Here is a 26,662-nt window from a genome sequence, read left to right as displayed (position 1 = left end):
TATATGCACATGTGTTAAGAACTGTTATTATCCCTATTTAAACTATTACGAAAATTTATTCTGATCCCGAGGTCCCCATAGATGACGTATTAGCCCTGAGAGGCCGCAAAGTCGGCCTAGGAGACGTTCCTGGCGACCTCCTTTGCCCCCTTTCATGGGGCAGATCGCAGGACAGCGACCACAGGACCGCCTGGCCGGCAGACTGACAAGGCGGCAGCCCGGCCTCCCCGCGCGGCCCGCCCTCAGCCTGGGCTCTTGGCCCCGCCCTCAGCCTAGGTTCTTGGCCCCGCCTCCGACGCACGCCCCGCCCACCGGCGCGCTTCGGCCGACGCGCTGACGTCTTGGGCCCGCGCCGCCTGCGCCTCCCCGCGCCTGCGCGGCGGGCGGAAGGTCGTCTCTGTGACCGGCCGGGCGTTTGGAGCAGCCGTCGCCATGTTGTCGGTCGCTGCTCGTTCGGGCCCGTTCGCGCCCGTCCTGTCGGCCTCTTCCCGCGCGGTGGCGGGCGCGCTGCGACCCCTGGTGCAGGCCGCGCTGCCCCCGACCGCGGAGCCGCCGGTGCTGGACGTGAAGCGGCCCTTCCTCTGCCGGGAGTCACTGAACGGCCAGGCCGCGAGCGGGCCTCTAATCGCCGTCGTGGGCCTTAATGGTGAGCCGGGGGTCCCTGACCATGGCGGAGGAGGGCGGGGTCTGGGGGGGATGAAGCGGGCCCTGTTGGAGGGCAGGGCGGCCGGGGGTCCTGGCGGGTCTGCGCACCTCCGCGGGCCCCAGCTTCCACCTGTGCGGGCGGCCCGCGGGCTGGGCCATCGCCGGCGGCCCTCCCGCTCGGGGTCCGACTGCTCCCCCAGAGGCCGATGGCTGTGGCTGCTCACGCGGCCTTCGGCTTTGGCACACTGCTAAGCGGTATTCTCTCCGGGGAAATGGATCGGTGATTGTCCCAAACTCCAGGTCGTATCGTGAGGCTCAGATGAGAAAATCCTACACACAGTGCTTAGTACACTGGAGGCACTTCATACACGCTCAGCAGTGGGAGCTGCTATTGATCAGTGGGAAGTTTCCCCAGTGCGTCCCCCCCGACACCTCCCCCCCCCCCCAACCCCGCACAATAACACAGCCTCACAGCCTCAAGGTCACTCACGTGGAGGGTGTCAGCAGTGGTGTCTGGCGCTGGACCAAGGCGTTCACAGGGTCGTCAGGCTCCAGAACCACAGGCAGAGGGAGGCTGGACTGCCCCCACTTTACAGCGGCGGAAGCGGGCGCCCTGCCCTCAGGTCCCGGTGTATCTGTGCGCCTCCTCTTCCGTTTCTCTGCACCCCGGTCCTGGGGTCCTGAGCTGGCAGCCTGTGGGCCCACGGGCCTTGGTGTCACCTGCCTCGTTCTGAAAACTGGGAGGATTTCTGCGTCTTGAAATGTGGGAGCTGGCCACCTGGGCCCTGGTTTCCCCTCGGGAAAAGTCTCGTGTGCTCCTTAGCTAGAGCGGGTGCTCGGCCAGGTCCCCCCCAGTCCTCACCAGGCCCACCTGAGCCGTGTCACCCGCCTGGCCCAGTGACACTTGAGTCGGTGGCTCTTGCCCTGCATGGTGACCGAGTTGCCCCCACGATTCAGCCTTCATTCACCTCCTTCTCTTGTACCTTCAGTGATACTCCCACTCATTTTCACTATGTTCCCGTCCTTTCCGTCTCCGTTCAGGGTCAGGTCAGTCAGGTTTTCTGTTTGCTGATTCCTTTATGCAGGAAGGCGCAGAAGGCTTTCCACGCTGTTGTGTGCTCTGACTGACCTTGAGCTGAGGGCATAGAGGATGACTCCGTTGTTTTTCGAGCTCCCACCACCTGGGATTCTGCGTACAGGTGGTGCGAAGTATTTCTGAATGAATAGATGGCAGCTTGTTAGGGGGCACCATTGGGTTTCGGAGAAACTGCAAGGTGTGAGCCAAGCACCCTCCCAGGTCTATTGGAGGGTGGGAAGCAGTTCGGGAGGGGAACATTGCAGTAGCAAAGGTGAACAGCATCAGTGAGATGTCACGTTGGCTAAAGGGCTTCCTCTAAGCACGGGCTTACCTGGCTCCCAGGAGCTGGTAAGGAATGTAGAACTAAGGCAGGCCTGCCTGGACCCAGGCCTTCAGCGGTAGCTAAGCTCACATTAGATGTGGACATGGTTTGTGAAAGGAGGGTAGCAGGGGGCTGGGGTGGGAGAGGGGGGTCAGAGTTGAGAAGGACGATTTCCCAGGTGCCCCAGAGCTCACCTTAAACACAACGAGACAGGCAGGCAGGAACATCCCATGGTTGGTTATGACGCCTTAATTGTTCTCTGCAAGTTGAGATGGAATTTCAACAAGTAGCTGATGTTGCTGTCGTGGGAACTAAGTCTGGCCAGCACGTTTGCTATGAAAAGTGCCAACAGTTCAGGGAGTTCTTAGAGGGTGATTGCTGCGGTGGCGTTTAACTTCCCCGCGCTCTCGATGGTGCAGCCCCGTGAAGTGTGACCTGCAGAACGGGGTGGACAGCGGGAGGCCTTGCCCACAGATCTCCAGATGAGCCCCCCACAGCCCTCTCGTTCGTGTTTCTGTGTGTTCCGTGTGTGCTGTGACACGGTTGAGGCTGTGATACTGTTTTCAGTGTAGAAGTGGTGTTGCTTCCGTTCCTTCCTCTTGCAGATACGATGCCTATCTCTCCTTGTAGTCCCAGATGATGCTAAGGGAAAGGAATGCATGCTCTCCCGTCCCCAGGCTCCTGACAGGCTAGCTGTCGGTGGAGGCGGTACAGCAGGGACGTCCTGGCCTGGTTGTGAATCTCAGGGAGTCACTGCCTGTGTCCTGGTTCCTCTGGACACTGCTGGTTAGCCAGGACCGCGCACCGAGGGATCTCGATGGGTTTCCCTGTGTTTGAACACCTGTCGGCTCCCGTCAGTGATGGACCTGGAGAGCCAGTAGATTTGCAGCTTCTATGAAAATACACTTTATTTGGGAAACAACACGTTTTCTAAAAGAGGGGTTTTTAGTGTTCCACTTTCTAAACAGGGAGACTTGGCAAATGTCCTAAAATGAAAATACAGTTTGCAAAGAGATTTGCTTCCTGAAACATGCTTAGATGTGATACCAGTAAGTTCATTTGTTCCCAGACATTTAAAAATGCTATAGGACAAAAGGGTGTGATCTTTAAAAAAATAAACACTGAACAACTTACATCCAAACTATTAAAGACAGTAGTTGTGTTTTCTTTCACCATCCTTTGACATGAGTATCTGGCCTGTGGAGCCTGCAGTGGTGGCCAGTTGTGACCCACAGCCAAGGAGGAGAGGCTGTGGCTCGCTCCCGGAGGTGTGTCCTCCCCCGCCCATGCCGCATTGAAATGCTTGGTCTTTGGAGATGTGATGTGACTTTGATGGCTGCTGATTGTGATGAGGGTGCCCTTTCCTGGCCTCTAGGGGTTTCACTGGAAGTTAAAGCCATACTAATGAGAGGTCTCTCCTAAATTTTCTGCAGCTAAAGGTATGCTGCGGGTCCCAGAGGGCTGTCTGTGGTCTTGTAATTAGTATTTTGTGAGTTTGTAGCAGCTCTTTCAGGAGCAGACAGAAATGCAATGAGAGGGTTTAATAAGCTGAGCTCACACATCAGTGTATCACAGGGTCCCTCGAACCCAGAGAATGTGGGGGAGACTTCACAGAGCTGTGCAGTGTCCGGCACCTTGGGTTTGGGGAATTTAAAATGTTGCTGTTTCAGTGCTCGCTGACCGTCAGACTTGATGCGCCCAGTCGCAGTGAATCCAGAACCCGCGTGCTCAGTACGGAGGGCCTCAGTGTGCGCATTGTCTTATGGTCCCACACCAGTGTGCTTGGTCGTGGTCGCTTCATTTCACTTTTAGTGTTTTATACGCTAGACTGCTCATTTTATACGCTAGACTGCTCATTTGACCACTTCTGAGGCCAGTGAGTGCGATTTTTCACATTTTATAATTTGATTCTTGCTCATGAACTTATAAAGGTCTGTTGCCTGGTGTCTAATTGTGCTTAACCTTCCGTTTGTCTTGCAGCCCCTGCCTCTGTCCGTTATTCCCATACAGACGTCAAAGTGCCCGACTTCTCTGACTACCGCCGCGCCGAGGTGCAGGACAGCACCAAGTCCTCCAAGGAGAGCAGCGAGGCCAGGAAAGGCTTCTCCTACTTGGTCACTGCGACCACGACGGTGGCCGCCGCCTACACCGCCAAGAATGTCGTCTCCCAGTTTGTCTCCAGCATGAGCGCCTCTGCCGACGTGCTGGCCATGTCCAAGATCGAAATCAAGTTGACCGACATCCCGGAAGGCAAGAACATGGCCTTCAAGTGGAGAGGCAAGCCGCTGTTTGTGCGCCACCGAACCCAGAAGGAGGTGGACCAGGAGGCCGCCGTGGACCTGTCGCACCTGAGGGACCCCCAGCACGACCTGGAGCGCGTGAAGAAGCCCGAGTGGGTCATCCTGATCGGGGTCTGCACGCATCTCGGCTGCGTGCCCATTGCCAACGCGGGAGATTATGGTGGATATTACTGCCCTTGCCATGGGTCCCACTATGACGCCTCTGGCAGGATCCGGAAGGGGCCTGCGCCCCTCAACCTCGAGGTTCCCTACTATGAGTTCACCAGCGACGACGTAGTGATGGTTGGCTAGGCTCCAGCTCAAGGCGCAGGCTCTTTCGTCCTCGTCCCCTCAGAGAAGGTACCAGAGAGCAGTTCTGCCCTGGGCGGTGTTGATTTGCACGAGCTGCGGATGGTGCCCTTGTAATGTTAATGTGAAATGAGTGGAACCTGATGTTGAACACCTCCCTGCCTTCACCTCAATAAAGAAGCCACTGTCAGAGCCATCTGCTGGGGGGCTGAGGGGCGGGCGGTGTCTGCTGGTTCCTCCATTAAAGTCACTGGCTGCTGGGCAAGACGCTTGTGAAGTTTGACTCATTGACTGCCTTTGTGTCGGGGCCACGGATTCTGCAGAGCTCGGGATATCGGGTTATGTCAGCTGGTCACCTCCCTTCCCGCGCGCGCGCGCGCACACACACACACACACACACACACACACACACAAACTGACCTGTGACGGTGCTGACTGTGACCCAGGAACGTCCTGGACCGGGTGTTCGGCTCAGAGTTGAGCCCCAGCTCCTGCGACCCACAAGACGTCTGTCTGTTACTGGGGCGTGGGTTAGTAACTAGAATCCTTTAGTTTTAAGAGGTGGTGGCGGGATGTTATCTGAGAGAAGCTTTCCCACATGGAGTTCAGCCCTGTTGCTTCTTTCCTCCCATCCTGTATCCCCCATCCCCCCACTCGCTCCTGCTGCTGCCCCATCAGAGGCAGGAGGGAGGGTGCGCGTGCGCCCTGAGCGTTGTTTCTGGAGAGGGTACACTGTGAGGTTCTTCTTCCCGTTGGATTTGCAGAAACACTTTTCACCTCCCACCTGCCTCTAGTTCCCGGGGCGAAACGACCCGCTGACACCCCTGGGAATGCGCAGCAGGCCTGACTGGAGTCTCAGCTACTTGAGGTGTCGTCTCTGCTGTTGGGCCGTGGATCTTAATACCACTGGGTCCCCTGTGACCACACGGGTGTCTAAAACAGAGGCCTGAATTCCGTGGTCAGGGCTTCAGGGGGAACGGCCGCCCAGGGTTCGGTCTGTGAAATCCGCGGCAGTGGATCAGCACATGGCAGCGTCCCGTGCTTGTGCCGCAGTTAGTCTGGTTCCCTTTTACCAACTAGAAAGGAAGTGAGCAGGCGCGGTCCACAGGGTGTTCTGGTCTCCGGATAATGGCACTCAGGCTTAGACGTTTAGGTGTAAATGTTAGACAAAAAGTGCCAAATGTGCTAGTTCACCCCTTATGTTCCCCCGGGGCTTAGGGAGGCACGTGATGCTCAGAGGGCAGGAATGCTACCGGGCAGGCGAGCTCTTCTCGGAGGCAGGGAGGGCTGGAGAGGAGGACTGAGCCGGGTTTCCCTCACCCCCTTGGACCGGACTCCAGCTCAGGCTGGCACGGGCCGTGGTGTTTGAAGCTGATGGCGAACAAGGCTGAACGCTTTTCCCGCCGCTTAACTTCCAGGGATTATGACTGAATCCAAAAGCTGGCTCTGAAAAGAGCAAGGAAACACCCAAGCCTGGTCCTAGGAAACCCACGTCTGCCATTGGCAACAGGCGGCTGAGCCCGGGGCACTGTGCTGGGGGACATAAGCCAGACGGAGGGAGACAGTGCAGTGTGTGGGACCTTAAAAAAAAAAGCTGATTTCATCAAGACAGCGGGCTGGGGCGAGGGGAGGGGGTGAGGGAGGTCCAGGGGGACACAGTTCAGCTGTGGGAGCTCTGAGGACCTCACACAGCGTGCTGACGTTAATGGCTCCGTGTCACCTGAGTGAGCGGTGCTGGGGGTAGGTCATGAGCCTTCTCACCCCCAAGGTTAATGAAAGTTAACCAGTGCTTTTGGCCTTGATGACCATTCAACAATGTGTGTAGCAGCCCATCACGCACACCCTAGTTAGACACGGTGACACCTGCCCACTGCTGCTCGTAGGTGCAGCAACGATGAGGGGCGAACTCAGCCCAGCGGCTTCCCGGAGGCTGGCACCTGCAGGGCGGCGTCCCAGGAGTGGCAGGCGGGGGCACTGAGGCTCCCCTGAGTTCCTCGTGAGGGCGTTTGCCTGGGGAAGCGCTTCTCAACCCTGTTTGCTCGTTAGAATGATCTGGAAGCTTCAGAAGCCACTGAGGCCTGACCCACTGCTAGAGATCCTGGGTAATTGGTCTCAGGTATTCGGGAAGTCAGAATTTTAAAACATCTGCAGGGGATCCCACTGTGTGTGTCCCCGCCCATCCCCCCCCCCCCCCCCCCCAGCCCTGTGCCAGTCTTTCAACCGCGCAGCTGCTAGAATCACCCACTGAGCTGGACAAACTGCCTTGCACCGCCCCTGCATTCATAGTTTTGAGCTGATTTGCATGGGGGAGGTAATGTGGGCATTGGGATTTCAAAGCCCGGGCCAAGTCTAACGAGAGGCTGAACTTGTGGGTGTCTGGCCTGAGGGCAGCTGTTGATGGGGAAGAATTAGGTTAAGAACCTCAAAAAGACAGAGCTTTTTCTGGCTTCTGTGTGCTGCTCTGTCTAGAGTTGCTACATAGTCGGGGAGCAGGGGCACCGAGACAAAGCAGTCATCTCCGGCCCCTTGGCCTCTGGTGCCATTTCTGGTCCCAAACCCCAGGAAACACGACTCCATCCAGGGCCGGGGTCTCCTCCGCCGGGGCTGTGGGTGCGGCTCTGAAGCACAGAAGGGACTGGTCTCGGGGAAAGAAAGGGGTTGCTGGTTGCATTCTCTTTCACTTAGAACAGAAGTAGCCCCGACCGCACATCCGTCAGGGCCTGAGGGGGTGAGCTCCAGGTCCGGCCCCCAAAGATGAAAAGGTAGGCCTGGCCACTCCCACTGGGTTTTGGTTGAACACCTTGAAACAGGTGACGTCCATCCCCAGACTCAGCCGGCAGCTTCCTCGGCGCCCAGCACTAATTCTGTAATTTTCCACGATACATGGAGGCAGGCGCCAGATCCACACCTCCAGTGACATGTTTATGAGCGACACATTTGTGGGGTTTTTTATGTTTTTATTGACTTTTAGAAAGAAAGGGAGAGAGAGAAACATTGATGAGAGAGAATCATCGATTGGCTGCCTCCTGCACGCCCTTTGCTGGGGATGGAGCCTGCAACCCCGGCACGTGCCCTGACCAGGAATCGAACCAGCAACCTTTTGGTGCAAGACAACATCCAACCAATTGAGCCACACTGGCCGGGCATACAACACGTTCTCACCCCCTCCTGCATCCCCTCTCCCGTGGCTCGGGACTTCCCTGGACATGAGCATTCTGTGTTTTCCTCGCTGAGCAGGGCTCCGGCGCCTGTCTGCTGCACAAGCGGTAACCTTTGAGCAATTTGTGGGAAGTTACACAACCTAATTTCTGGCTGCTCCTGGCGTAACTGAACTTTAAAGGTGCTCCCCAGTCAGAAAAGCCCACACGTTGGTTTAGAAAATGGGCCTGCTTTTCTTTCCAGGTTACAGCCCCAAACTAATGAGCAGCATCTCCAGGCATTTTAAACGCATCCCTGGCATCTTACCCATCGATCTGCCAAACATTTCCCTTCTCCTCTAATTGCTACGGTGTTTTAGATGGTTTTGTGCAAATTCAAAACAGATCAGGAGATTGCAAAACAGGCATATTCCCCCCCATTTTTTCTGTGTGTGGGCGGCAGGGCCTTCACCAGGGCTCCCACCAACCAGAAAGTCTAGAAGGATGATATGCACAAGCAGCACAAGGCCACTTGGGGCCAGAGAAGCACCCCCACCTTCTCTCGTGACACCCGGTGTCTCCACAGCAGCGTGAGCTCAGCACCGCGTCATGCCCAGCCCTCGTTTATCTTGGATTCAGTTGGTTTGCTCGTCACTTGCACTCTGCCCCTCCGCGTCCCCTCCGCAGCTCTGTGAGCTGCTGTCCCTGGAGGCGAATCTCTCAGACTGCTCCACTTAGTTTCACATATTTTTGTTGCATTTTTTCCAGATGCATGTACAGACTTTTTTTTAAAAAAAGAAAATAGTTGTTTATTGATTTGTTTTTTAGAGAGGGAGAGACAGTGAGAGAGACAGAAAGGGAGAGACAGAGAGAGAAAGGGGGTGAGAGAGAGAAAGGGGGTGAGAGAGAGAGAGAGAGAGAGGTGTGCTGGTTCATGAGCAAATCAGAGCTGCTCCATAGGAAGGCGAGAGACCAGAGCCTTGGCGGGAACTCACACCCCCTTTGAAAGCAGAGCGTTCTCACTTCACCTGCCAAGTGTCTCTGAGGCTTCCGTTCTCTCTTTTTAAAAAAATATATTTTAAGTTGATTTTAGAGCGAGAGGAAGGGAGAGGGGGAGAAACATCACTGTGAGAGAGAAGCATCCATAGATGGCCCTCCTTCCCCACGTGCCCAGCCAGGGACCAGCCCACAGCCCGGCCGGGGCCTGCGCAGCATCCAGCAGCCACCTGCCGAGCCCTGCGGCCGCTCCGCTCTCTTCATCTTCCACCGTTTTGCTGTCTTCCTTCTGCTCAGGACCATCCTCCACGCTGTTTGGTCTGAAATGACCTCACAGACTCTGCTCTGCAAATGCCCTCTCTCAGGGGCACTCCCCCCTGACCCGCTGCCCGCCGGGGTCGTGTGGCTTTTCCTCTTCGTTCTCCCCAGACCGAGGCTGCCTCTGCTCCCGTCCCATCCTTGCCGTGTTCACTCACGAGGAAGGACCCATCTTCATGCCTGCTGTGCTCCTGCTGCCTCCAGCTGGTCCCTGGGTGGGGGGAGGCGCCCTCAGCCTCCCGGGTAACAGATAACCCACGCAGCTCAGCCTGATAACCGCATCTCGCTTCCTGCAAGGCTGCGGGGACTAATGTGCATTGTGCCCTGCACCCTGTGCGTGGCATCCCGCCTGCTGTCATTCTCCAAGGCACCTCGAATCAGGGGTCTTGAGTCTCAGTGAGAAAGGCTTCTTCAGAGCCCAGCGAATTTCGGTTCAACAATAAGCCGCCACTTAATCTCCCGAATGGGACAGGGCGAGGCCAGGCAGGGCATCCGTCACGAGCAAAAAGGCTCTGAGCCTTGAGTGCCGACTTTAACAACCTGCGTGTATTTCAGGGAGCTGGTACCTGGCGGCTGGGTAATGAGCAGTCTCCTCACTGAATGTCCCAGAGGGAAGGGGTGCCCCTCAGCCACGGGAGGCATCTGGCAGCAGGAGAGTCCGCGGGGACGCCCCCCCCCCCCCCCCGCCCCGTTCCCACAACCGACTCGTGTGTAGCTCGTGTGATGCACTCGGATTCAGTCCTCTCGCACGTTTCCCGCGGGGCCTCGAGAGCATGGGGTGCTGCTATGTAAACAGACTCACCAAGGGCTCAGGGACACCTGCCCCATGCACACGCCTGCCCCACGATCCCTGCCCTGCCTCCCCTCCTCCCCCCACATCGATCCACAGTTCTGAGCCGTGGCCGGAGGAGGCCTAGGGCAGTCACTGCAGATGCCCGTCAGCAAGAACTGTTGGCACGCGGTGGTTTCAGTCAGTTCTAGGCGGTTACCTGCCCTGCCCAGAGGCTGTGGCCGTGGCTGGCTTGCCTTCTGTGTGGCTCTATAAGCCTTTCCAGGTTTTTTTATGGAAAGAGCCATGGGTATGGTCAAGAACGTGAACCTGGGAGCTAGACCCCCGTGGCTCTGCCCGCACAGCTGCGGATTCCCAGCCTCACTCTGGCCTCGCCAGCGCTCAGGTTTACGGTGAAACGGGAAGCGGAGTGGTTCCCTGACTCCCCTGGGCGGACCGCAGGATTAGATGGGAGGTCTGTGCAGTGTCCAAACCGGGACCTGCTTATGGTCTGTGCTCGGTAACTGTTACTTCCTGTTGCTGAAGTTTTACATTCGTTTGTTCATTAAACAAATACGAGTCCAGCGCTGTGGGAGGTGATGCGGATAGAGACGGATGGGCCTTGTCCTGGGACTTGGCCGGCTCCGGGGAGAGGGACACACACCAACCACATCCCGCCGCTTGCTCTTCGCCAGGTGCGTTCGGTGGCAGAGCCGCAAACGGACGCGCCTGCCCTCGGCTGGGGGGTGCCTGTCTGTCCCCGGGGCCCTGTGTTCCGAGGGGCCGCAGCCCTATTTTTCTGATTTGCTTTTCCCCAAGTCCTCAGCCCACGGGGATTAAAAAGCTGAGGTATTGAATTCAGAGCACACCCGGGCGTCTCCTCGTCTCCCCGTGCCCCTGGGACCCCCCGGCCTCCTGGAGCTGCAGGCGGCGCCAGGGGGGGTCGAAGGGCCTGCGTGAGGAGGAGGGTTTCTAGTCCCAGGTGGTCTGAGCCCACGACCCTGCGACCCTGCGGGATGGCAGGGAGGGTCCCTGGCGGGGCCTGGGCCAGAGCGGACTCGCTGCCCTTCTCTCCGCAAGGTCATCACTTGGGCAATTGGCTTCCGGGCGGGAGGCCTGGGGAACTCTGACCCCGAGGCGAGCCTGGCTTCATTAATCCGCTTCCGAAGGACAGTGGTTACTCCCAGAGTGGCCCTTGGAAGCGGCTGCGTTACTCGGTCCTCGCAGGAACGGCGCACTGAGACTCGCACCCTGCGGAGGCCTAACGGAGCTCGGGGACGCCACACGCTGCAGTCATCCTGAGGGGAAGGTCGCTTAGATTGCGACTTAAAACCTTAAATTACTTTGGAGACTCGCGCTGGCTTGTAGAGAGATTATAATAAAAGCAAATTATCGCCCATTTTCCTAACTGGCTCCTTCGGAAAGGAGGTCTGCGACGGGCCGGTGATTGCGATGTATCTCACAAAAGCTAATTGACAGTCGCGTTCTTTAAATACCACGAGAATCCATCACGGTTAACACGGCCACGGTGCGTGCCAAAGGAATTAGGGATGATTTACCAGCCCCTGAGCCGCTCTGCTAACGTTACACCCACAGAGCGAGTGTGAGGAGCGGCACCCCCCAGCCGCCTCCCGCGGCCGGGTCTGTCGCTGGAGGCCGAGCGCGGAGCCTCCCGGCGGGTGGATGTGGCATCAGAACTACAGGCAGCGCTACCTTGTGTCCACTTGGTCCTTCCTCTGGGACCCTCTTTTCTTAAAATATATTTTTACTGATTTCAGAGAGGAAGGGAGAGGGAGAGAGAGAGAGACATCAATGATGAGAGAGAATCCTCGATCGGCTGCCTCCTGCCCGCCCCCACACTGGGGACCCCCGGGCATGTGTCCTGACCAGGAATGGAACCATGACCTCCTGGTTCATGAGCTGATGCTCAACCACTGAGCATGCTGGCCCGGCCCCCCTTTTTTTTCGAGTAAGTTTGGAGAGGAGTCCAGCGTGCCTCGGGGGAGCCAGCAGACAGGTCCTATGGGAGGGAGCGGATGCGAGGGCTCCAGGCCGCAGCTGCGGGGGACCCTGCAGGCAGGCTGAGCCCCCAGTAGAGCTCCTACCTGCCGCCTGCTGCTCTGGCGGGGATCCCCCCGCTCCCGAGGCTCCCGGGGCCCAGGCTTCTCTGTCCGCCTCTCCCTCTTGTTTCCTGTCAGGAGCTGGTCCGGGGCGCTCGGTGGCCTCCAGGAGGGCGGTCAGCGCCCCTGGCCCTTGAGCGTTTTCTTCGGCCACTTTTGGAAGTGCTTCTCCGGTTGTCTTCTGGCGCTGATCATTTCAGCTAAAACACTTACTATGTATGAAAAGGGGGAGCGCTGGGCAGTCACGGCTCCGTGTCTAAGTTGCTCCCTGAGCACTCCAGCCCCCAGCAGCCCAGGGGGATTGTAAGGGTCGCGGTGCCGCTGTGAGGACCGGGGACCGGGATGTGGATGAGGGCATCTCACAGCCCCCGGGGAGCGGGGGAGGGGGGAGGGGGAGGGAGGGCGGGAGCCAGCTGAGAAAAGGCTCAGCTCCAGGCCCATCATGTTCTCCGTCGCCCTCTGCTGGTACCCAGGACAGCGGGGCAGGGGGCCTCTGACACAGACCTGGGGCCCAAGAGCACAGGGTCCTGGGGGTCCTGAGGAGCGGCATCCGTGTCCTCTCCCCTCCCAGCGGGGCGTGTTCCCCCTGGTGTCCTCCCCCATCCCACCCCTGCGCGTTGGGTGTGGAGGTGAGAGAGGCCACTTCGGCCTCAGAGACACCCGATGCTGGGAGGTGGGTCACCTCCGGGGAAGGCGTGTGTTCCCTGCTCTCCATGACCGAGCCGGCGTGACCGAGAGGAAGGCGACTGTCACAGATGTGCCGCCGGGGCGGGGGGTTCTGCCCCCAAGGCTGCCCGTCTGGCCGTGAGACGTGAGTGAACGCCGGGCTGTTTCAGCGCGCCGGGCCTCCCTTCCCGCTGCCGGACGACAGGCCGAGCCCCAGGCAGGTCAGCCCCAGGCGGGCGCCCTGGCCACGCGGAGAGCTGCTCTCAGACACGGCCCCTCCCGGCCGCCCCGGGACCGCTGCCCTCAGCCAGGCTGGCCGGCCTCTGCCGGGGCCGGAGAGGACGGGTTTCAGGGGTGGCAGCCGCTTGTCCCCGCCGGCTTTCTGTACACACCTGAGCGCGTGCCGGCGCCGCCCTGGCCGCAGGCTGCCCCCGGCTCTGACCCCATGAGAAGCGGGTCCCTTGTCTCCCCTGGTCCGCTGGGTGGCAAACTGTCACTCACATCGGGTTCCCCGGAGGCTTGTCCGACGCGGGTCACCGGGCCTGAGGGTCCGTGGCCGGGCCGGGCGGGGCCGGAGGACGTGCGTGTGTGACAGGGACACTGCTCACCACGGGAGGGAGGCGGCCCTGCCGCAGCCCGTGCGCTGGCCCCTTCGCAGTGCGAGGACCTGCCGCCTACAAGCTGGCGACCGGAGCCTGTGCCAGACCCACGGCTGCCAGCCCGTGTTTTCTTCGGCCGGACGGGAGCCGGGAGACCTGGAGACGCCATCTGCTCGCTCCTGGCGGCTCACGTTTCTCATTTGGTCTGAAATGGGGATGGGGGGGCGGGGGACGATGCCGAGCCCAGCTCCTCGGGTCTCCCGACTCCGACTCCGCTTCCCTGGGCTCCTGGTCAGAACTGGCCCATGGGGCCGAGCTGGCACTTCCTCTGCCGCCCTCCCTCCTCCCTCCGTGTCATGCGGCCCTGGCTCTCCAGGGGGGTGAGCACCGGCGTCCAGCCCCCTCATTAATTAAGCCCCGGGGCAGGCAGGGGCCTCGACTGTAACTCACACGGTCTCCGCAGCCCAGACGCAGCGGCAACTCAGGACGAGGAGACGGCTTATTCAGGGTAATCTGGTTAAGCCAGATAAGACTTGTCCACGTCCCCCCGGCCCTCTCACAGACGTGCCTGGAATTGCAGAGGACGGGGCGGACCGGCTCAGACCCGCGGAGCCGGGCACGGAGGCTGCTCGGCCCCCCTGAGGCAGCTGTTTGAGGACCGGCCCGGGGACTGAGGGCAGAGCCCAGCTGGCAGAGCCTGGGCAGAGTGCCCACCCTCAGCACTATCACCCCAGGGCTGGGGGTCGATGGGGCGCAGCCTGGGACAGGCGGGGGCTCTTGGCCACAGAGGGATAGGAGGACTGGAAATGGTCCCCCACGAGGAGCCAGAGCTCCCGCGGCCCCAGCTTCCCTGGCGAGCCGGGTGCCGTGGAAGGGGCCGCCCTTCCCCCCCTCAGCCGCATCGCCGCCGCTATGATGGGAGGAAGGTTGGCCGAAGACACCGCTCAAGGCCGGGCAGTCAGCTCTAGCCTCTCCCGGGTCTGGGAGCCCTGGGCAAGGCGACTGTTCCCGAGGCCGCCCGGCTGGCTCCGCTCCGGCTGTGCTGCGGCCGCCCGGGAGCAGGCCCTGCATCCAAGCTCTGACCCTGCCTCTGGGGCCAGGCCCCTCGCCCTGCAGAGGAGGGCTGGTTGGGTGCATTGTGCCGCATGCAGTTCCCAATCAATGCGATGCCCTGTGATAGAGCAGGCAGGCCGCGGCGAGGGGATACCTGTGCTCTGACGTACGGATGCTGTCAGATGGGACCAAGGAGCCTTCTCCGGACCGCACCCCTGCCCCAGCCCACGCTTCTGCTACTCCCCCCACACCCCTGCAGTGCCCTGCCTCCGTGGCCTGCATCTTAATGCTGAGTGAAGGGGCTGCAAATCAAATGCCTGCGAGATCAAGGGCCTCCCAGACTTCTGATGGGACCCACGAGCCATTGCAGGCGCAGCCTTGGGTAGCACATCCACGAACAGGAGACGGGCGGGCGCACGGGCCAGGGAAAAGGGGCTCCCGGGGCTCCGGCTGCTCCCCGGCACCGTCCACCTCAGGGCACAGCACTCGGGAGCTTGGAGGAGCCAGCACGTAAAGGGGCAGCCATGGGGGACCCTGTGGCTGACGGCAGGTCCCCGTGATTGAGGTATTGCTCCTACGGCACCAGGAGCGCAGAATGCGGCGCTCAAATCCTCGGGAGACATTTCCTCTCCGCCAGGGCAGCCGCCGGGGCAGCGTGGACAGAGATGCACGTTCGCGGGGCCTTTCTGACCGCATTTGCACCTGAACCCACAGCCCCCCATTTCCTCCCGGCCTCTGGGATTCCCGTCGCAGCTTAAGGTGCAGAGGCTCCCAGGGGCCAACCACGTATTCAAATGCGTTGCTTTTTCCGAGTTATAATGACTTGCACTTTTATTTGATTTGGGCCCCACTATTACCTGGGAAGTAATTGGATTGTTTCACAATGGAAATCATCTGGGTGGAATAAAAATTCATTTGCTGTATTTACAATACGACCCATCTGCCGAAATTAGCACTTCTTTTTTCTTTTTGTTAATCCTCACCCGAGGATAGTTTTCCATTGATTTTTAGGGAGAGCGGAAGAGAGAGGGAGAGACAGAGAGAACCGAGGATGGGAGAGAGACACATTGATCGGTTGCCTCCTGCACGAATCCCGACCAGGGCAGGGGGAGGAGCCTGAAACTGAGGTACTGTATGTGCCCTTGACTGGAATCGAACCCGGGACCCTTTGGTCCACAGGCCGACGCTCTATCCACGGAGCCACACCGGCCAGGGCCCAGCAAGCATTTAAAAAGCCCGCCGTGTTTCCAGCATGAACGTCCCACTCGCCCTCCCCTGCACCTCTGACCACGCACAGGGCCGGCTTTGCCATTTGCCGGGTGCTGCGGGCGCGGCGAGACGGAAGGGTTTCGGCAGATGGGTCACACGTCTCGGCCTTTCCCTTCCTCGCTCCTGAAACCCCTGGGGGAGGGGGGTCAAATACTTGAGATCTGGAGTTCCAGGCACTCCCAGAGGTCGGCCAGGCTCTGCCACGTGTCCTGCCCCAGCCCCCAGCCCAGCAGCCCCCGCACGGGCACACTCGCTCGCCCACCCTCCCACGCTCTGCCCGAGCCATGGGGTTGGCCTGCTCCCACACGAGGGCCGCTTTCCATTTGCAGATTTAATTTAGATTAACATGAAAAGCGTTGTGGGCTTTGCTGTGTTCCCGCGGCCTGAGTGGATGTGGCTTCGTTTCAGGGCGAGATAAGGGTGTGGGGTCATCTTTCTCTCTGGTCTAAGGGAAGAGAGGAAGCCACTGAGCCCCGGGGAGGGCGGCTGGCGTCCTGGGCGCTGCCCCACACCCCTCGGGACTGACCAGGACGGCCTGAGACCATCCAGTCCCTTGTGAGGCTGGGTCCTGGGGGCAGAGGGGCTGGGACATCGGCCGAGAAACGCCACCCAGTGACCCCTCCCTGCTGGAGGCGCACGCGATGGGTATGGGGAGCCTCTGGACCCGGAGAAGCCTGTCCTCCATTTGCGGGGACTGATGCCTCGCCGGGGCCCGCGGCTGGACAGTCCGCTGTTCACACTCGCAGAGCTGGGCAGGGGAGGCTACGGAGTCTCCCCTCTCTCCTCTCCCCACCGGCTGGCACCACCTGCCCCAGGGGAGGGGGCCGCCGGGCCTTGAGCGCAGCCTGTGACGCCCTAAATGCCTCAGGTGGGGCGGGCCACCCGCGTGCCGGCTCCAATCCGGACACTCGCCGGCCACCAGGCCTGGGCTGGTGACTCGGTTCCCCAGCCATAGAGGGACGTGCTCCCGACCGCCCAGCAGTCTGTCGTGCCCTCAGGGGCCTGACCGTGGAGCAGGACTGTCCGCAGCCCGCATGCTGTGTTCCCGCGGGCCTGCCAGACGCTCTGCGGACGGACCGGCGCCGCCCCCGACGGCTCCCATCACCGCAGGGTGTCCGTTTCCGGGCGGACGGGACCTGGCCCCAGAGCAGCGACCCCGTGAGTCTCAGCGTAAGTCACACGGAAGCACGTGGTGTAAGCACAGCGATGGGACCACTTTTCCTTCAGTCTGAGCACTGTTAGCGGGGGAGGGTGCCCTTAGCCATCGGTGCCAGGGCGTGGGCACGAGTGTAGACGGGACTGACCGGGCGCGGGGGCGGGATGCAGGGGTGAGCTGACCACCGCACCCTTCTCCACGCCGCCCTGCCTTCGGCCTCCACACCGGCCAGCGCTCGCCAGCCTGAGCCACGGGACTCCCCTCCCCGCCGCTGCCACGTGGAATAAAATGGAACGCTGGCATCACCCACAAGACCTTCACCGTGTGGTCTCTGCTCCCTGGACCACGCTCCTCGCCGATGCCCCTCGGGCCCTTCACCGCCCACAGTGTCAGGTCCTGCCGAGGCCCGGCTGGCGCCCACCGCAGGAAGAAGCACCTGCCTGGAGCGTCCTCTCCCGGCTTAGAATGGCCTTCACGCCTCCAGGGCTCTCCTCGGGGCGCACGCTGCACTGAGGAGGTCCTGCTCTCACGTCCTCAAGGTCCAAGGTCAAAGGCGGCTCAACCAGCCTTCCTCTCTGCGGCCAAATTCCCCAAAGAAAGGGAGAGCACAGCACCTAAGGCTTCTGGGTGACATTTTAGGGTGCAAGGCACAGGCGTCAGAGCCTGGGAGCGAGGCCCAGGCACCCTGCACCCGTGGCTGTCACACGTGAGCGCCCCTCACTGGGGAGAGAGCAGAGCCGTCGCCCTGAGACCCGCCTGCCCTCTGCCGGGGCCACTCAGCTGGCCACACGGTTTGGGGATAAAACGTGATTTTCCCCTCCAGGCCAGGCAGCCTCGTGCGGGGACAGGACAGCGGACAGCAGCCTCCGGGCGGGCCCTGTGCGGGGATGGACAGACGGACAGACGTCCTGCGCACTGTGGGATGGACAGACGGACAGACGTCCGGGGCAGCTCCCAGCAGCGGGATGGCAGGTGCAGGGGCGCTGCGGGTGGTCACCTCCTTGCCCAAAACGTGGCATCTGCCTGCATGCCCAGGACCCCGCCCGGCCTGCCCACGGCCGAGGCCCGTCACATCTGGGCTGTTTCACAGCAAAGATTCTGATTTTCGCTTGCGACTCTCTACCTTCCGGGCGCGCCAGCCGTTTCTATGCCCACGCGGCGACTCCTGTGTTCCCTGTAAAGGCGGAGGCTCAGCGTCCTTCTCCGGGCGGTTCTCGTTCCGCGTTGCCAGGGGACATTTGCTGTGTGAAAAGCGCGCCCTTCGCTGTGTGACTTGTGCACCGGTTTTGCTCGGCCAGTCCCTTCCAGTTCCCCCGCGGGGACGGAGGGCCTCGCGGTTTTTACGTGCGTGCACCTGCCCCCCCCCCCCCCCCCCCCTGCGCTTCGGGAACGTGGGCAGATCCGTTTCTGATGCCGCTGCTGTTACAGTTAGTGAACAGCCTTTCTTCACAAAACAAGCCGCGTGGCCTTTCACTTTGCTGTCGACCTCCCGCTGTCGGTTGTGTAGTTTGACACGATCGGCTCCCTGAGGTCCAGCGACCCTTGTCAGGAGAGTCGCACAGTCAGGCAGCGTGGCCCAGGGGTTGAGCATTGACCTATGACCAGGAGGTCACGGTTGGATTCCCAGTCAGGGCATGTGCCCAGTGTGAGGCGTGCAGGAGGCAGCGGATCCATGGTTCTCTCTCATCATTGATGTTTCTGTCTCTCTCTCCCTCTCCTTCCTCTCTGAAATCAATAAAAATATATATATTTAAAAAATAAAAAGAAGGCAGGCTGGGGACAGAGGCGCGGGCAGGGCCTGGACCTGGCAGGAGGGGGGCCTGTAAATGTCACGAGGCGGCCGGAGGGACAGGCGCAGTGAGCCAGGCGCCCCCATTCACTCCCCACCCCCCCCCCGACTGTGTCCCCGCTTAGGCGGGAGGGGACAGCCCTGCCTGCTCCGTGGACACCAGGCCAGGCCGGCAGCAGAGGCCCAGACCCTGCGCCCCCTGCCCTCCGCCAGGCCGGGGAGGCACGTGTCCCCTGCGTCAGGCCGGGGAGGGTCCGTCCCGCCAGGGCTCAGAGGGATGGAGGCCGGCCTCGCGGGGTCAGAGGCCTCCCTGGCCACCCTCCAGGGGATGAGTGTCCCTAGGAGGGCGCATGGGCCGGGGAGCAGGGCAGCTCCCGCGTCCTGGGCAGAGGGAGGGACGCTGCTTAGAAATGACCGCGAAGTGGCCTCGGGAGGGCTAGGTGCCTGCGTGTGTGACGTCATAGAGGAACTACCGGGCCCAGAGCGCATGCCCCACCCAGCCTCCAGTGACGTCAGTGAGGGGGAGGGGGAAGTTCCTGTGTGTGTGACGTCATAAAGGAGCTGCCGGGCCCAGAGCGCATGCCCCACCCAGCCTCCTGTGACGTCAGTGAGGGGGAGGGGGAAGTTCCTGTGTGTGTGACGTCATAAAGGAGCTGCCGGGCCCAGAGCGCATGCCCCACCCAGCCTCCTGTGACGTCAGTGAGCGGTGGCGCCTCACGAGGTTCTTCTTCCCCAGTCGCCGCGGTGGGTAGAAGGCGGCAGCGCCTTCTCATAGGTGAGATTTGCTGCTCAGAAGTCCTGACGACTCCCAGCTGTGTGGATTCCCTGGGGGAGAGTCTCACCCCCCCCCCCTTTTAAATATATTTTTATTGATGTCAGAGAGGAAGGGAGAGGGAGAGAGAGAGAAGCATCCATGATGAGAGGGAATCATGGCTCGGCTGCCTCCTGCACGCTGGGGATGGAGCCCGCAACCCCAGCCTGCGCCCTGATGAGGAATGGATCAGTGACCTCCTGGTTCACAGGTTGAGGCTCAACCGCTGAGCCACACCAGCCGGCCAGCCAGTCTGACCTCCCTCCCTTTCCAAGGTGAAAGGCCGCTTGTCGGAGGGAAGCTGAATGTGATGGTTTGTCTGCAGGGTCTCGGGGCCATGGCCGCGGCGAGGGGACACCTGTAAGGCTCGGTGGCCAGCAGGGCCCTCAGAGCCAGGTGGAGGGGAGCAGGGGGAGGTGCGTGCCCGAGACTCGGGACCCCCTCGCCTCCCCCGCCGTCGCTGCTCTCATTCCTCCCCGGGAAAACTGTGGCGAACGCTCAGAAGCTGGAGATGACGGTTTCAATTAAACCACGCTGCCTTGCACGACTGTTCCCGGGACTCGCCAACTCACCTCCACGTGGAGGTTCTGCAATGGGTGCCGCCAGCGCCCTCCCGTGCCGGGTCGGAGCTCACAGATTCTAACCAGAGTCCTGGGCGAACCAGCAACGACGGAGGCGGGCATGACCCGGCCCAGTCCCTCCCACGTGGCCGCCGTCTGTCTGCAACCTGGTACGGTGACCACGCTGGTCTCTGCGGTTTGATGGTGCCGATGGAACGGCAGGCATCAATGCATTAAGATCCTCACCCTCACCCTGGCTGGTTTGGCTCCCTGGATAGAGCATCGGCCTGGGGACTGAAGGGTCCTGAGTTCAATTCCGGTCAAGGGCACATGCCTGGGTTGTGCGCTTGATCCTCAGTAGGGGGCATGCAGGAGGCAGCCGATCAATGATTCTCTCTCATCATTGGTGTTTCTATCTCTTTTCCTTTCCCTTCCTCTCTGAAATCAATATATATATACTAGTGGCCCACTGCACGAAATTTGTGCACTTGGGGGGACCCTCAGCCCGGCCTGACCCCTCTCCCAGTCCGGGACCCTTGGCGGACATCCCTCTTGCAGTCTAGGGCTCTCGCAGCCTGGGGCCCCTGGCTCCTTACCGCCCGCCTGCAGTGGAGGTGGGAGAGGCTCCAGCCACCGTTGCTGCGCTTGCCAGCTGTGAGCCTGGCTTCTGGCTGAGCAGTGCTACCCCTGGGGGAGCACCCTGACCACCAGGGGGCAGCTCCTGCATTGAGCATCTGCCCCCTGGTGGTCAGTGTGCGTCATAGCGACTGGTTGTTCCGCCATTTGGTCGATTTGCATATTAGGTTTTTTTAAAATTTTGTTTTTGTTTTTGTTTTACAGAGAGGAAGGGAGAGGGAGAGAATCAGAAACATTGCTGAGAGAGAAACATCGATCAGCTGCCCACAACCAAGGTACATGCCCTTGACCAGAATCGAACCTGGGACCCTTGAGTACGCAGGCTGACGCTCTATCCATTGAGCCAAACCGGTCAGGGCTCCATTGCTTTTCAGAATGTGGTCGATGCCAAAGCCAAATAAGAAAAGGAAAACACCCTTTTCTGGCAAAACATGTTATAAAACGCTGCCCCACGGAGCCCACGTCCCCAGGATGTGCAGGCTCCTGAGCGGATTTTAATCCCGTCTCAGCAGCATGCAGGCCCTCCAGCCAGATGGGGTGGCGAGAGCGGGAAGTGCTCGCCAGAGCCCTCGGCGTGTCCTCCGGGCCCGTGTGCTCCTGAGAGCGGTGGCTCGCTGGGCCCGGAGCACAGGCCCGAGGAGGGAGCCCTGCGTCCCTGCTCGCCAGCTCGCCGCTCATCTGACGCCCTTCTCAGCCACCCTGCCTCTGAGAAATTGAATTAAACACGGAATCTCGCTGCTGCGGAAGCTGTCCTAATAGAAATGCACTTGAACGTGCCGCCCGCTCGGCGGAGTTCTGCGGAATTCTAGACAAGGAGCAGTATTTGGAAACGTGTTCCGTACTCGACGGTGTAATGAACGCGATTCCTCTTACCAGCCAGCGAGACGGCCCGTGGTACCGCCGGGTAAAGACTGTACGTGTCGCCCTGGCCCGTTCGCTCAGTGGTTAGCGTGTCGGCCTTCGACCAGAAGGTTGTGGATTGTGTGCCTCATGATCTAACATACACACCACCCAGCTCTCCCCTCCTTAGGACAGACACACACACACCACACACACAGAGACACAGACACACATACACACACACAGACTCTCACACACACACAGAGACAAACACAGAGACACAGACACACACAGACACACACAGACACACACACAGACACAGACTCTCACAGACACACACACAGAGACACACACACACACACAGAGACAGACACAGACTCTCACACACACACACATACACACAGAAACAGACACACACAGACACACACACCTCGTGGTGGCAGGACGACCCCTCCATGCCCAGATCACCTCCGCCACCTCCATGAGACCCCGGCCCTTTTCCCGCAAACGCCGTCGCTTGTCTGTGAGGCGAGCTCACACGGAGGGGGTTCTTTCCCCGCGGCTTTGCTGGCGGAGTGCGGTCAAGTGTAGGCATTTCTGTGCTTCTTCACTTTTCCATTCTTTTCCGTTCTTGACGGCGGCAGACATCACAAGCCGATCAGGGCACATCTCTCCCCCCCCCCCCCCCCCCCCATTCATTCTTGGCAGGCCAATCGGAAACCACAACCATCTGGCGGGTGAGTGGAAGCCCTGCGCCCCCTGGAGGCAGACACGCACATGTCCCTGTCACTCTCTCTTCGCTTGCTTCCTTCTTGAAAATTCACCCATCACCTGAAATGGTATTTCCCCCAGAAGGCTCTCTGGCTGTCAGAGATAAGCATTTCCCCCAGTAAAACCTTAACAGGCGAACAACAGCGGAGGGGGGGGGGGCGGGCTTGCTCTTCCCCCTCCCGTGGGTCCCTCCCCCGCGGAGCAGGCGTGTCCCCCTCAACGTCCAACAGTGTCCTAGCCATGCGGCCTCAGCGCGGGCTCCAGAGGTGGCCACCCATGTCTTCCGATGAGAGCGATGGCCGCCGTCAGCCCGCACCGCCGGGCTCTACGGGAAACAGGGACAGTGTCATCGGAGCGACCCGCTGCAGGGCGGGCAGGAGCCGAGGATGTCTGTGGGCCGAAGCCAGGCACGCTCACTCCCCGCCCTCCCCGCTCCGACCGCACACGGCTCGGTCTTTGGGGATCGTGTTGACGACGTGAGGAACCCTGCGTGCTTTTGTTTGTTTTCTTCTTTACAGGCCCCTGGCTCCATCGACAGCAGTGAAAACGCTAGTTTTTCGTTCCTGCTTTGGCTTGGCTGTCTGGGCGTCCGTCCTAGTTTCGTGAGCCGAGTCACTTTAAAAACAGCGTTGCTGCCCGGCCGGAGGGGCTCAGGGGTTGAGCATGGACCTAGGAACTATGAGGTCACGTTCGATTCTGGTCAAGGCACAGGCCCGGGTTGCAGGCTCGGTCCCCAGTAGGGGGCATGCAGGAGGCAGCCGATCCATGATTCTCTCTCATCATGGATGTTTCTCTCTCTCTCCCTCTCCCTTCCTCTCTGACATCAATAAAAATATATTTAAAACCATTCCGTGGTCGGGATGCTGCGGGCCGAGGGGCTCAGGAGCCAGCCCAGGTGTGGTTGACAGCCCCCCGCCATTGCATTTGCTTCCCTGGGGAGCCTGCGGGTGGGGCGGGCACCTCATTTTCCGGGTGAGAAGCTGCAGACCCTTCAACGATTCACATGAGCAGTTCGTTCACGTCAGCATCCAGTGGTGACCGGGCCTGGGCCCGTTAAGAAGGAGGGGTGCTCCCTGGCCGGTGTGGCTCAGTGGATAGAGAGGTGGAGGTCAGGGCTCAGAGCACACATCACAGGTGTCGTGGTGCCTCAGACCAGCCTGTGAACAAGAGCCGGAATCCTCCCACGGGGACACCCAGCCAGTCCCCCCAGGCTCCGTGAGGGGGATTGTCGTGGACCGGGCACAGCCCTGGGGGCACGAGCCGCAAGGAGCAGCCATTCCACTGGGTTTGAAGGAATAAAGGAAAGGAAAGGAGGAGGCCTGGGGCAGCCGCTCTCGGGCGAAGGGGGGAGCAGACCAGCCACCAGGGAGGCAGGGAGGAGCCCTTAGCCGGCTGGAGGAGGCGTCACAGAGACCGGGGAGTACCTTATTTATGTATTTATGTATTTATTTACTATATTTCAGAGAGGAGGGAGAGGCAGAGAGAGACACAGCAGTGATGAGAGAGAATCACTGATTGGCTGCCTCCTGCATGTTCCTGGGGATCCAGCCCGCAATCCAAGCATGTACCCTGACCCAAACATGAAACTGAGCCGTGACCTCCTCGTTCATCGATGGATGCTCAACCACTGAGCCAGGCTGGCCGGGCAACCAGGCAGCAGGCTTATATTACATGCATGTGCATGCAAAGACACACACATGCCTTTCACCCAACTTCCAGCGACTGGGGAAGTCCAGCCTCCGCCTGAGGGGCCAAGAAGGGGGCAGTGTGCTCAGTGCTCCGGCGAACAAGGAGCGGCGTCTCCAAAGCCAGGGGGAGGGGAGGGCCCAGGTGGCCAACTGGATGTTGGTCGGGGGGTGGCAGGGCCTGGGAAATGCCCGGAGGTGTCCTGTGATCCCTGGGCGGTGGGGGCGGGGGGCGGGGGGGGGGCGGCGAGGCCTCTTTACCTCATCAGGGGGAGGGCCCAGGCGCCAGCCACCCTCCACTCCACCCCTTCAACCCTCACCCTCCACCCCTTCAACCCTCACCCTCCACTCCACCCCTTCAACCCCCACCCTCCACCCCTTCAACCCTCACCCTCCACTCCACCCCTTCAACCCCCACCCTCCACTCCACCCCTTCAACCCCCACCCTCCACCCCTTCAACCCCCACCCTCCACTCCACCCCTTCAACCCTCACCCTCCACCCCTTCAACCCCCACCCTCCACCCCTTCAACCCCCACCCTCCACCCCTTCAACCCCCACCCTCCACCCCTTCAACCCCCACCCTCCACTCCACCCCTTCAACCCCCACCCTCCACCCCTTCAACCCCCACCCTCCACTCCACCCTTCAACCCTCACCCTCCACCCCTTCAACCCCCACCATCCACCCCTTCAACCCTCACCCTCCACTCCACCCCTTCAACCCTCACCCTCCACCCCTTCAACCCCCACCCTCCACTCCACCCCTTCAACCCTCACCCTCCACCCCTTCAACCCCCACCCTCCACTCCACCCCTTCAACCCCCACCCTCCACCCCTTCAACCCCCACCCTCCACTCCACCCTTCAACCCTCACCCTCCACCCCTTCAACCCCCACCATCCACCCCTTCAACCCTCACCCTCCACTCCACCCCTTCAACCCTCACCCTCCACCCCTTCAACCCCCACCCTCCACTCCACCCTTCAACCCTCACCCTCCACCCCTTCAACCCCCACCATCCACCCCTCAACCTTCAACCCTCACCCTCCACTCCACCCCTTCAACCCTCACCCTCCACCCCTTCAACCCCCACCCTCCACTCCACCCCTTCAACCCCCACCCTCCACCCCTTCAACCCCCCACCCTCCACTCCACCCTTTCAACCCTCACCCTCCACCCCTTCAACCCCCCACCCTCCACTCCACCCCTTCAACCCTCACCCTCCACCCCCCTTCAACCCTCACCCTCCACCCCTTCAACCCCCACCCTCCACTCCACCCCTTCAACCCCCACCCTCCACTCCACCCCTTCAACCCTCACCCTCCACCCCTTCAACCCTCACCCTCCACCCCTTCAACCCCCACCCTCCACTCCACCCCTTCAACCCTCACCCTCCACCCCTTCAACCCCCACCCTCCACTCCACCCCTTCAACCCCCACCCTCCACCCCTTCAACCCCCACCCTCCACTCCACCCCTTCAACCCTCACCCTCCACCCCTTCAACCCCCACCCTCCACCCCTTCAACCCCCAACCCTCCACCCCTTCAACCCTAACCCTCCACTCCACCCCTTCAACCCCCACCCTCCACCCCTTCAACCCTCACCCTCCACCCCCTTCAACCCCCACCCTCCACCCACCCCTTCAACCCCCACCCTCCACCCCTTCAACCCCCACCCTCCACCCCTTCAACCCCCACCCTCCACTCCACCCCTTCAACCCCCACCCTCCACTCCACCCCTTCAACCCCCACCCTCCACCCCTTCAACCCCCACCCTCCACCCCACCCCTTCAACCCCCACCCTCCACCCCTTCAACCCCCACCCTCCACTCCACCCCTTCAACCCCCACCCTCCACTCCACCCCTTCAACCCCCACCCTCCACTCCACCCTTCAACCCCCACCCTCCACCCCTTCAACCCCCACCCTCCACTCCACCCCTTCAACCCCCACCCTCCACTCCACCCTTCAACCCCCACCCTCCACCCCTTCAACCCCCACCCTCCACTCCACCCTTCAACCCCCACCCTCCACCCCTTCAACCCCCACCCTCCACTCCACCCCTTCAACCCCCACCCTCCACTCCACCCCTTCAACCCCCACCCTCCACTCCACCCTTCAACCCCCACCCTCCACCCCTTCAACCCCCACCCTCCACTCCACCCCTTCAACCCCCACCCTCCACCCCACCCCTTCAACCCCCCACCCTCCACCCCTTCAACCCCCACCCTCCACCCCACCCCTTCAACCCCCACCCTCCACCCCTTCAACCCCCACCCTCCACTCCACCCCTTCAACCCCCACCCTCCACTCCACCCCTTCAACCCCCACCCTCCACCCCTTCAACCCCCACCCTCCACTCCACCCCTTCAACCCCCACCCTCCACCCCTTCAACCCCCACCCTCCACCCCTTCAACCCCCACCCTCCACTCCACCCCTTCAACCCCCCACCCTCCACCCCCTTCAACCCCCCCACACCTCCACCCCCTTCAACCCCCACCCTCCACCCCTTCAACCCCCACCCTCCACTCCACCCCTTCAACCCCCACCCTCCACTCCACCCCTTCAACCCCCACCCTCCACTCCACCCCTTCAACCCTCACCCTCCACCCCTTCAACCCTCACCCTCCACCCCTTCAACCCCACCCTCCACTCCACCCCTTCAACCCTCACCCTCCACCCCTTCAACCCCCACCCTCCACTCCACCCCTTCAACCCTCACCCTCCACCCCTTCAACCCCCACCATCCACCCCCTTCAACCCTCACCCTCCACCCCTTCAACCCCCACCCTCCACTCCACCCCTTCAACCCTCACCCTCCACCCCTTCAACCCCCACCCTCCACTCCACCCTTC

At 61.0% G+C, this 26,662-nt stretch overlaps 1 protein-coding gene across 1 annotated transcript; it reads left to right on the top strand.

The window, feature by feature from the left end:
- Positions 1-361: 361 nt before the first annotated feature.
- On the top strand, positions 362-4,907 carry UQCRFS1 (ubiquinol-cytochrome c reductase, Rieske iron-sulfur polypeptide 1). The gene is made up of 2 exons (XM_079799311.1): positions 362-646; positions 4,026-4,907. Exons 1-2 carry the CDS (start codon positions 433-435, stop codon positions 4,634-4,636), a joined length of 825 nt encoding a protein of 274 aa, XP_079655437.1. The 5' UTR covers positions 362-432; the 3' UTR covers positions 4,637-4,907.
- The last annotated feature ends 21,755 nt before the right edge of the window (positions 4,908-26,662 follow it).

Source organism: Cnephaeus nilssonii, assembly GCF_951640355.1.
Source record: "Cnephaeus nilssonii genome assembly, chromosome: 20".
Taxonomy (NCBI): Eukaryota; Metazoa; Chordata; class Mammalia; order Chiroptera; family Vespertilionidae; genus Cnephaeus; species Cnephaeus nilssonii.
The sequence above is the reverse complement of the archived record's forward strand: the minus strand, read 5'-3'. Positions and strand labels throughout refer to the sequence as shown.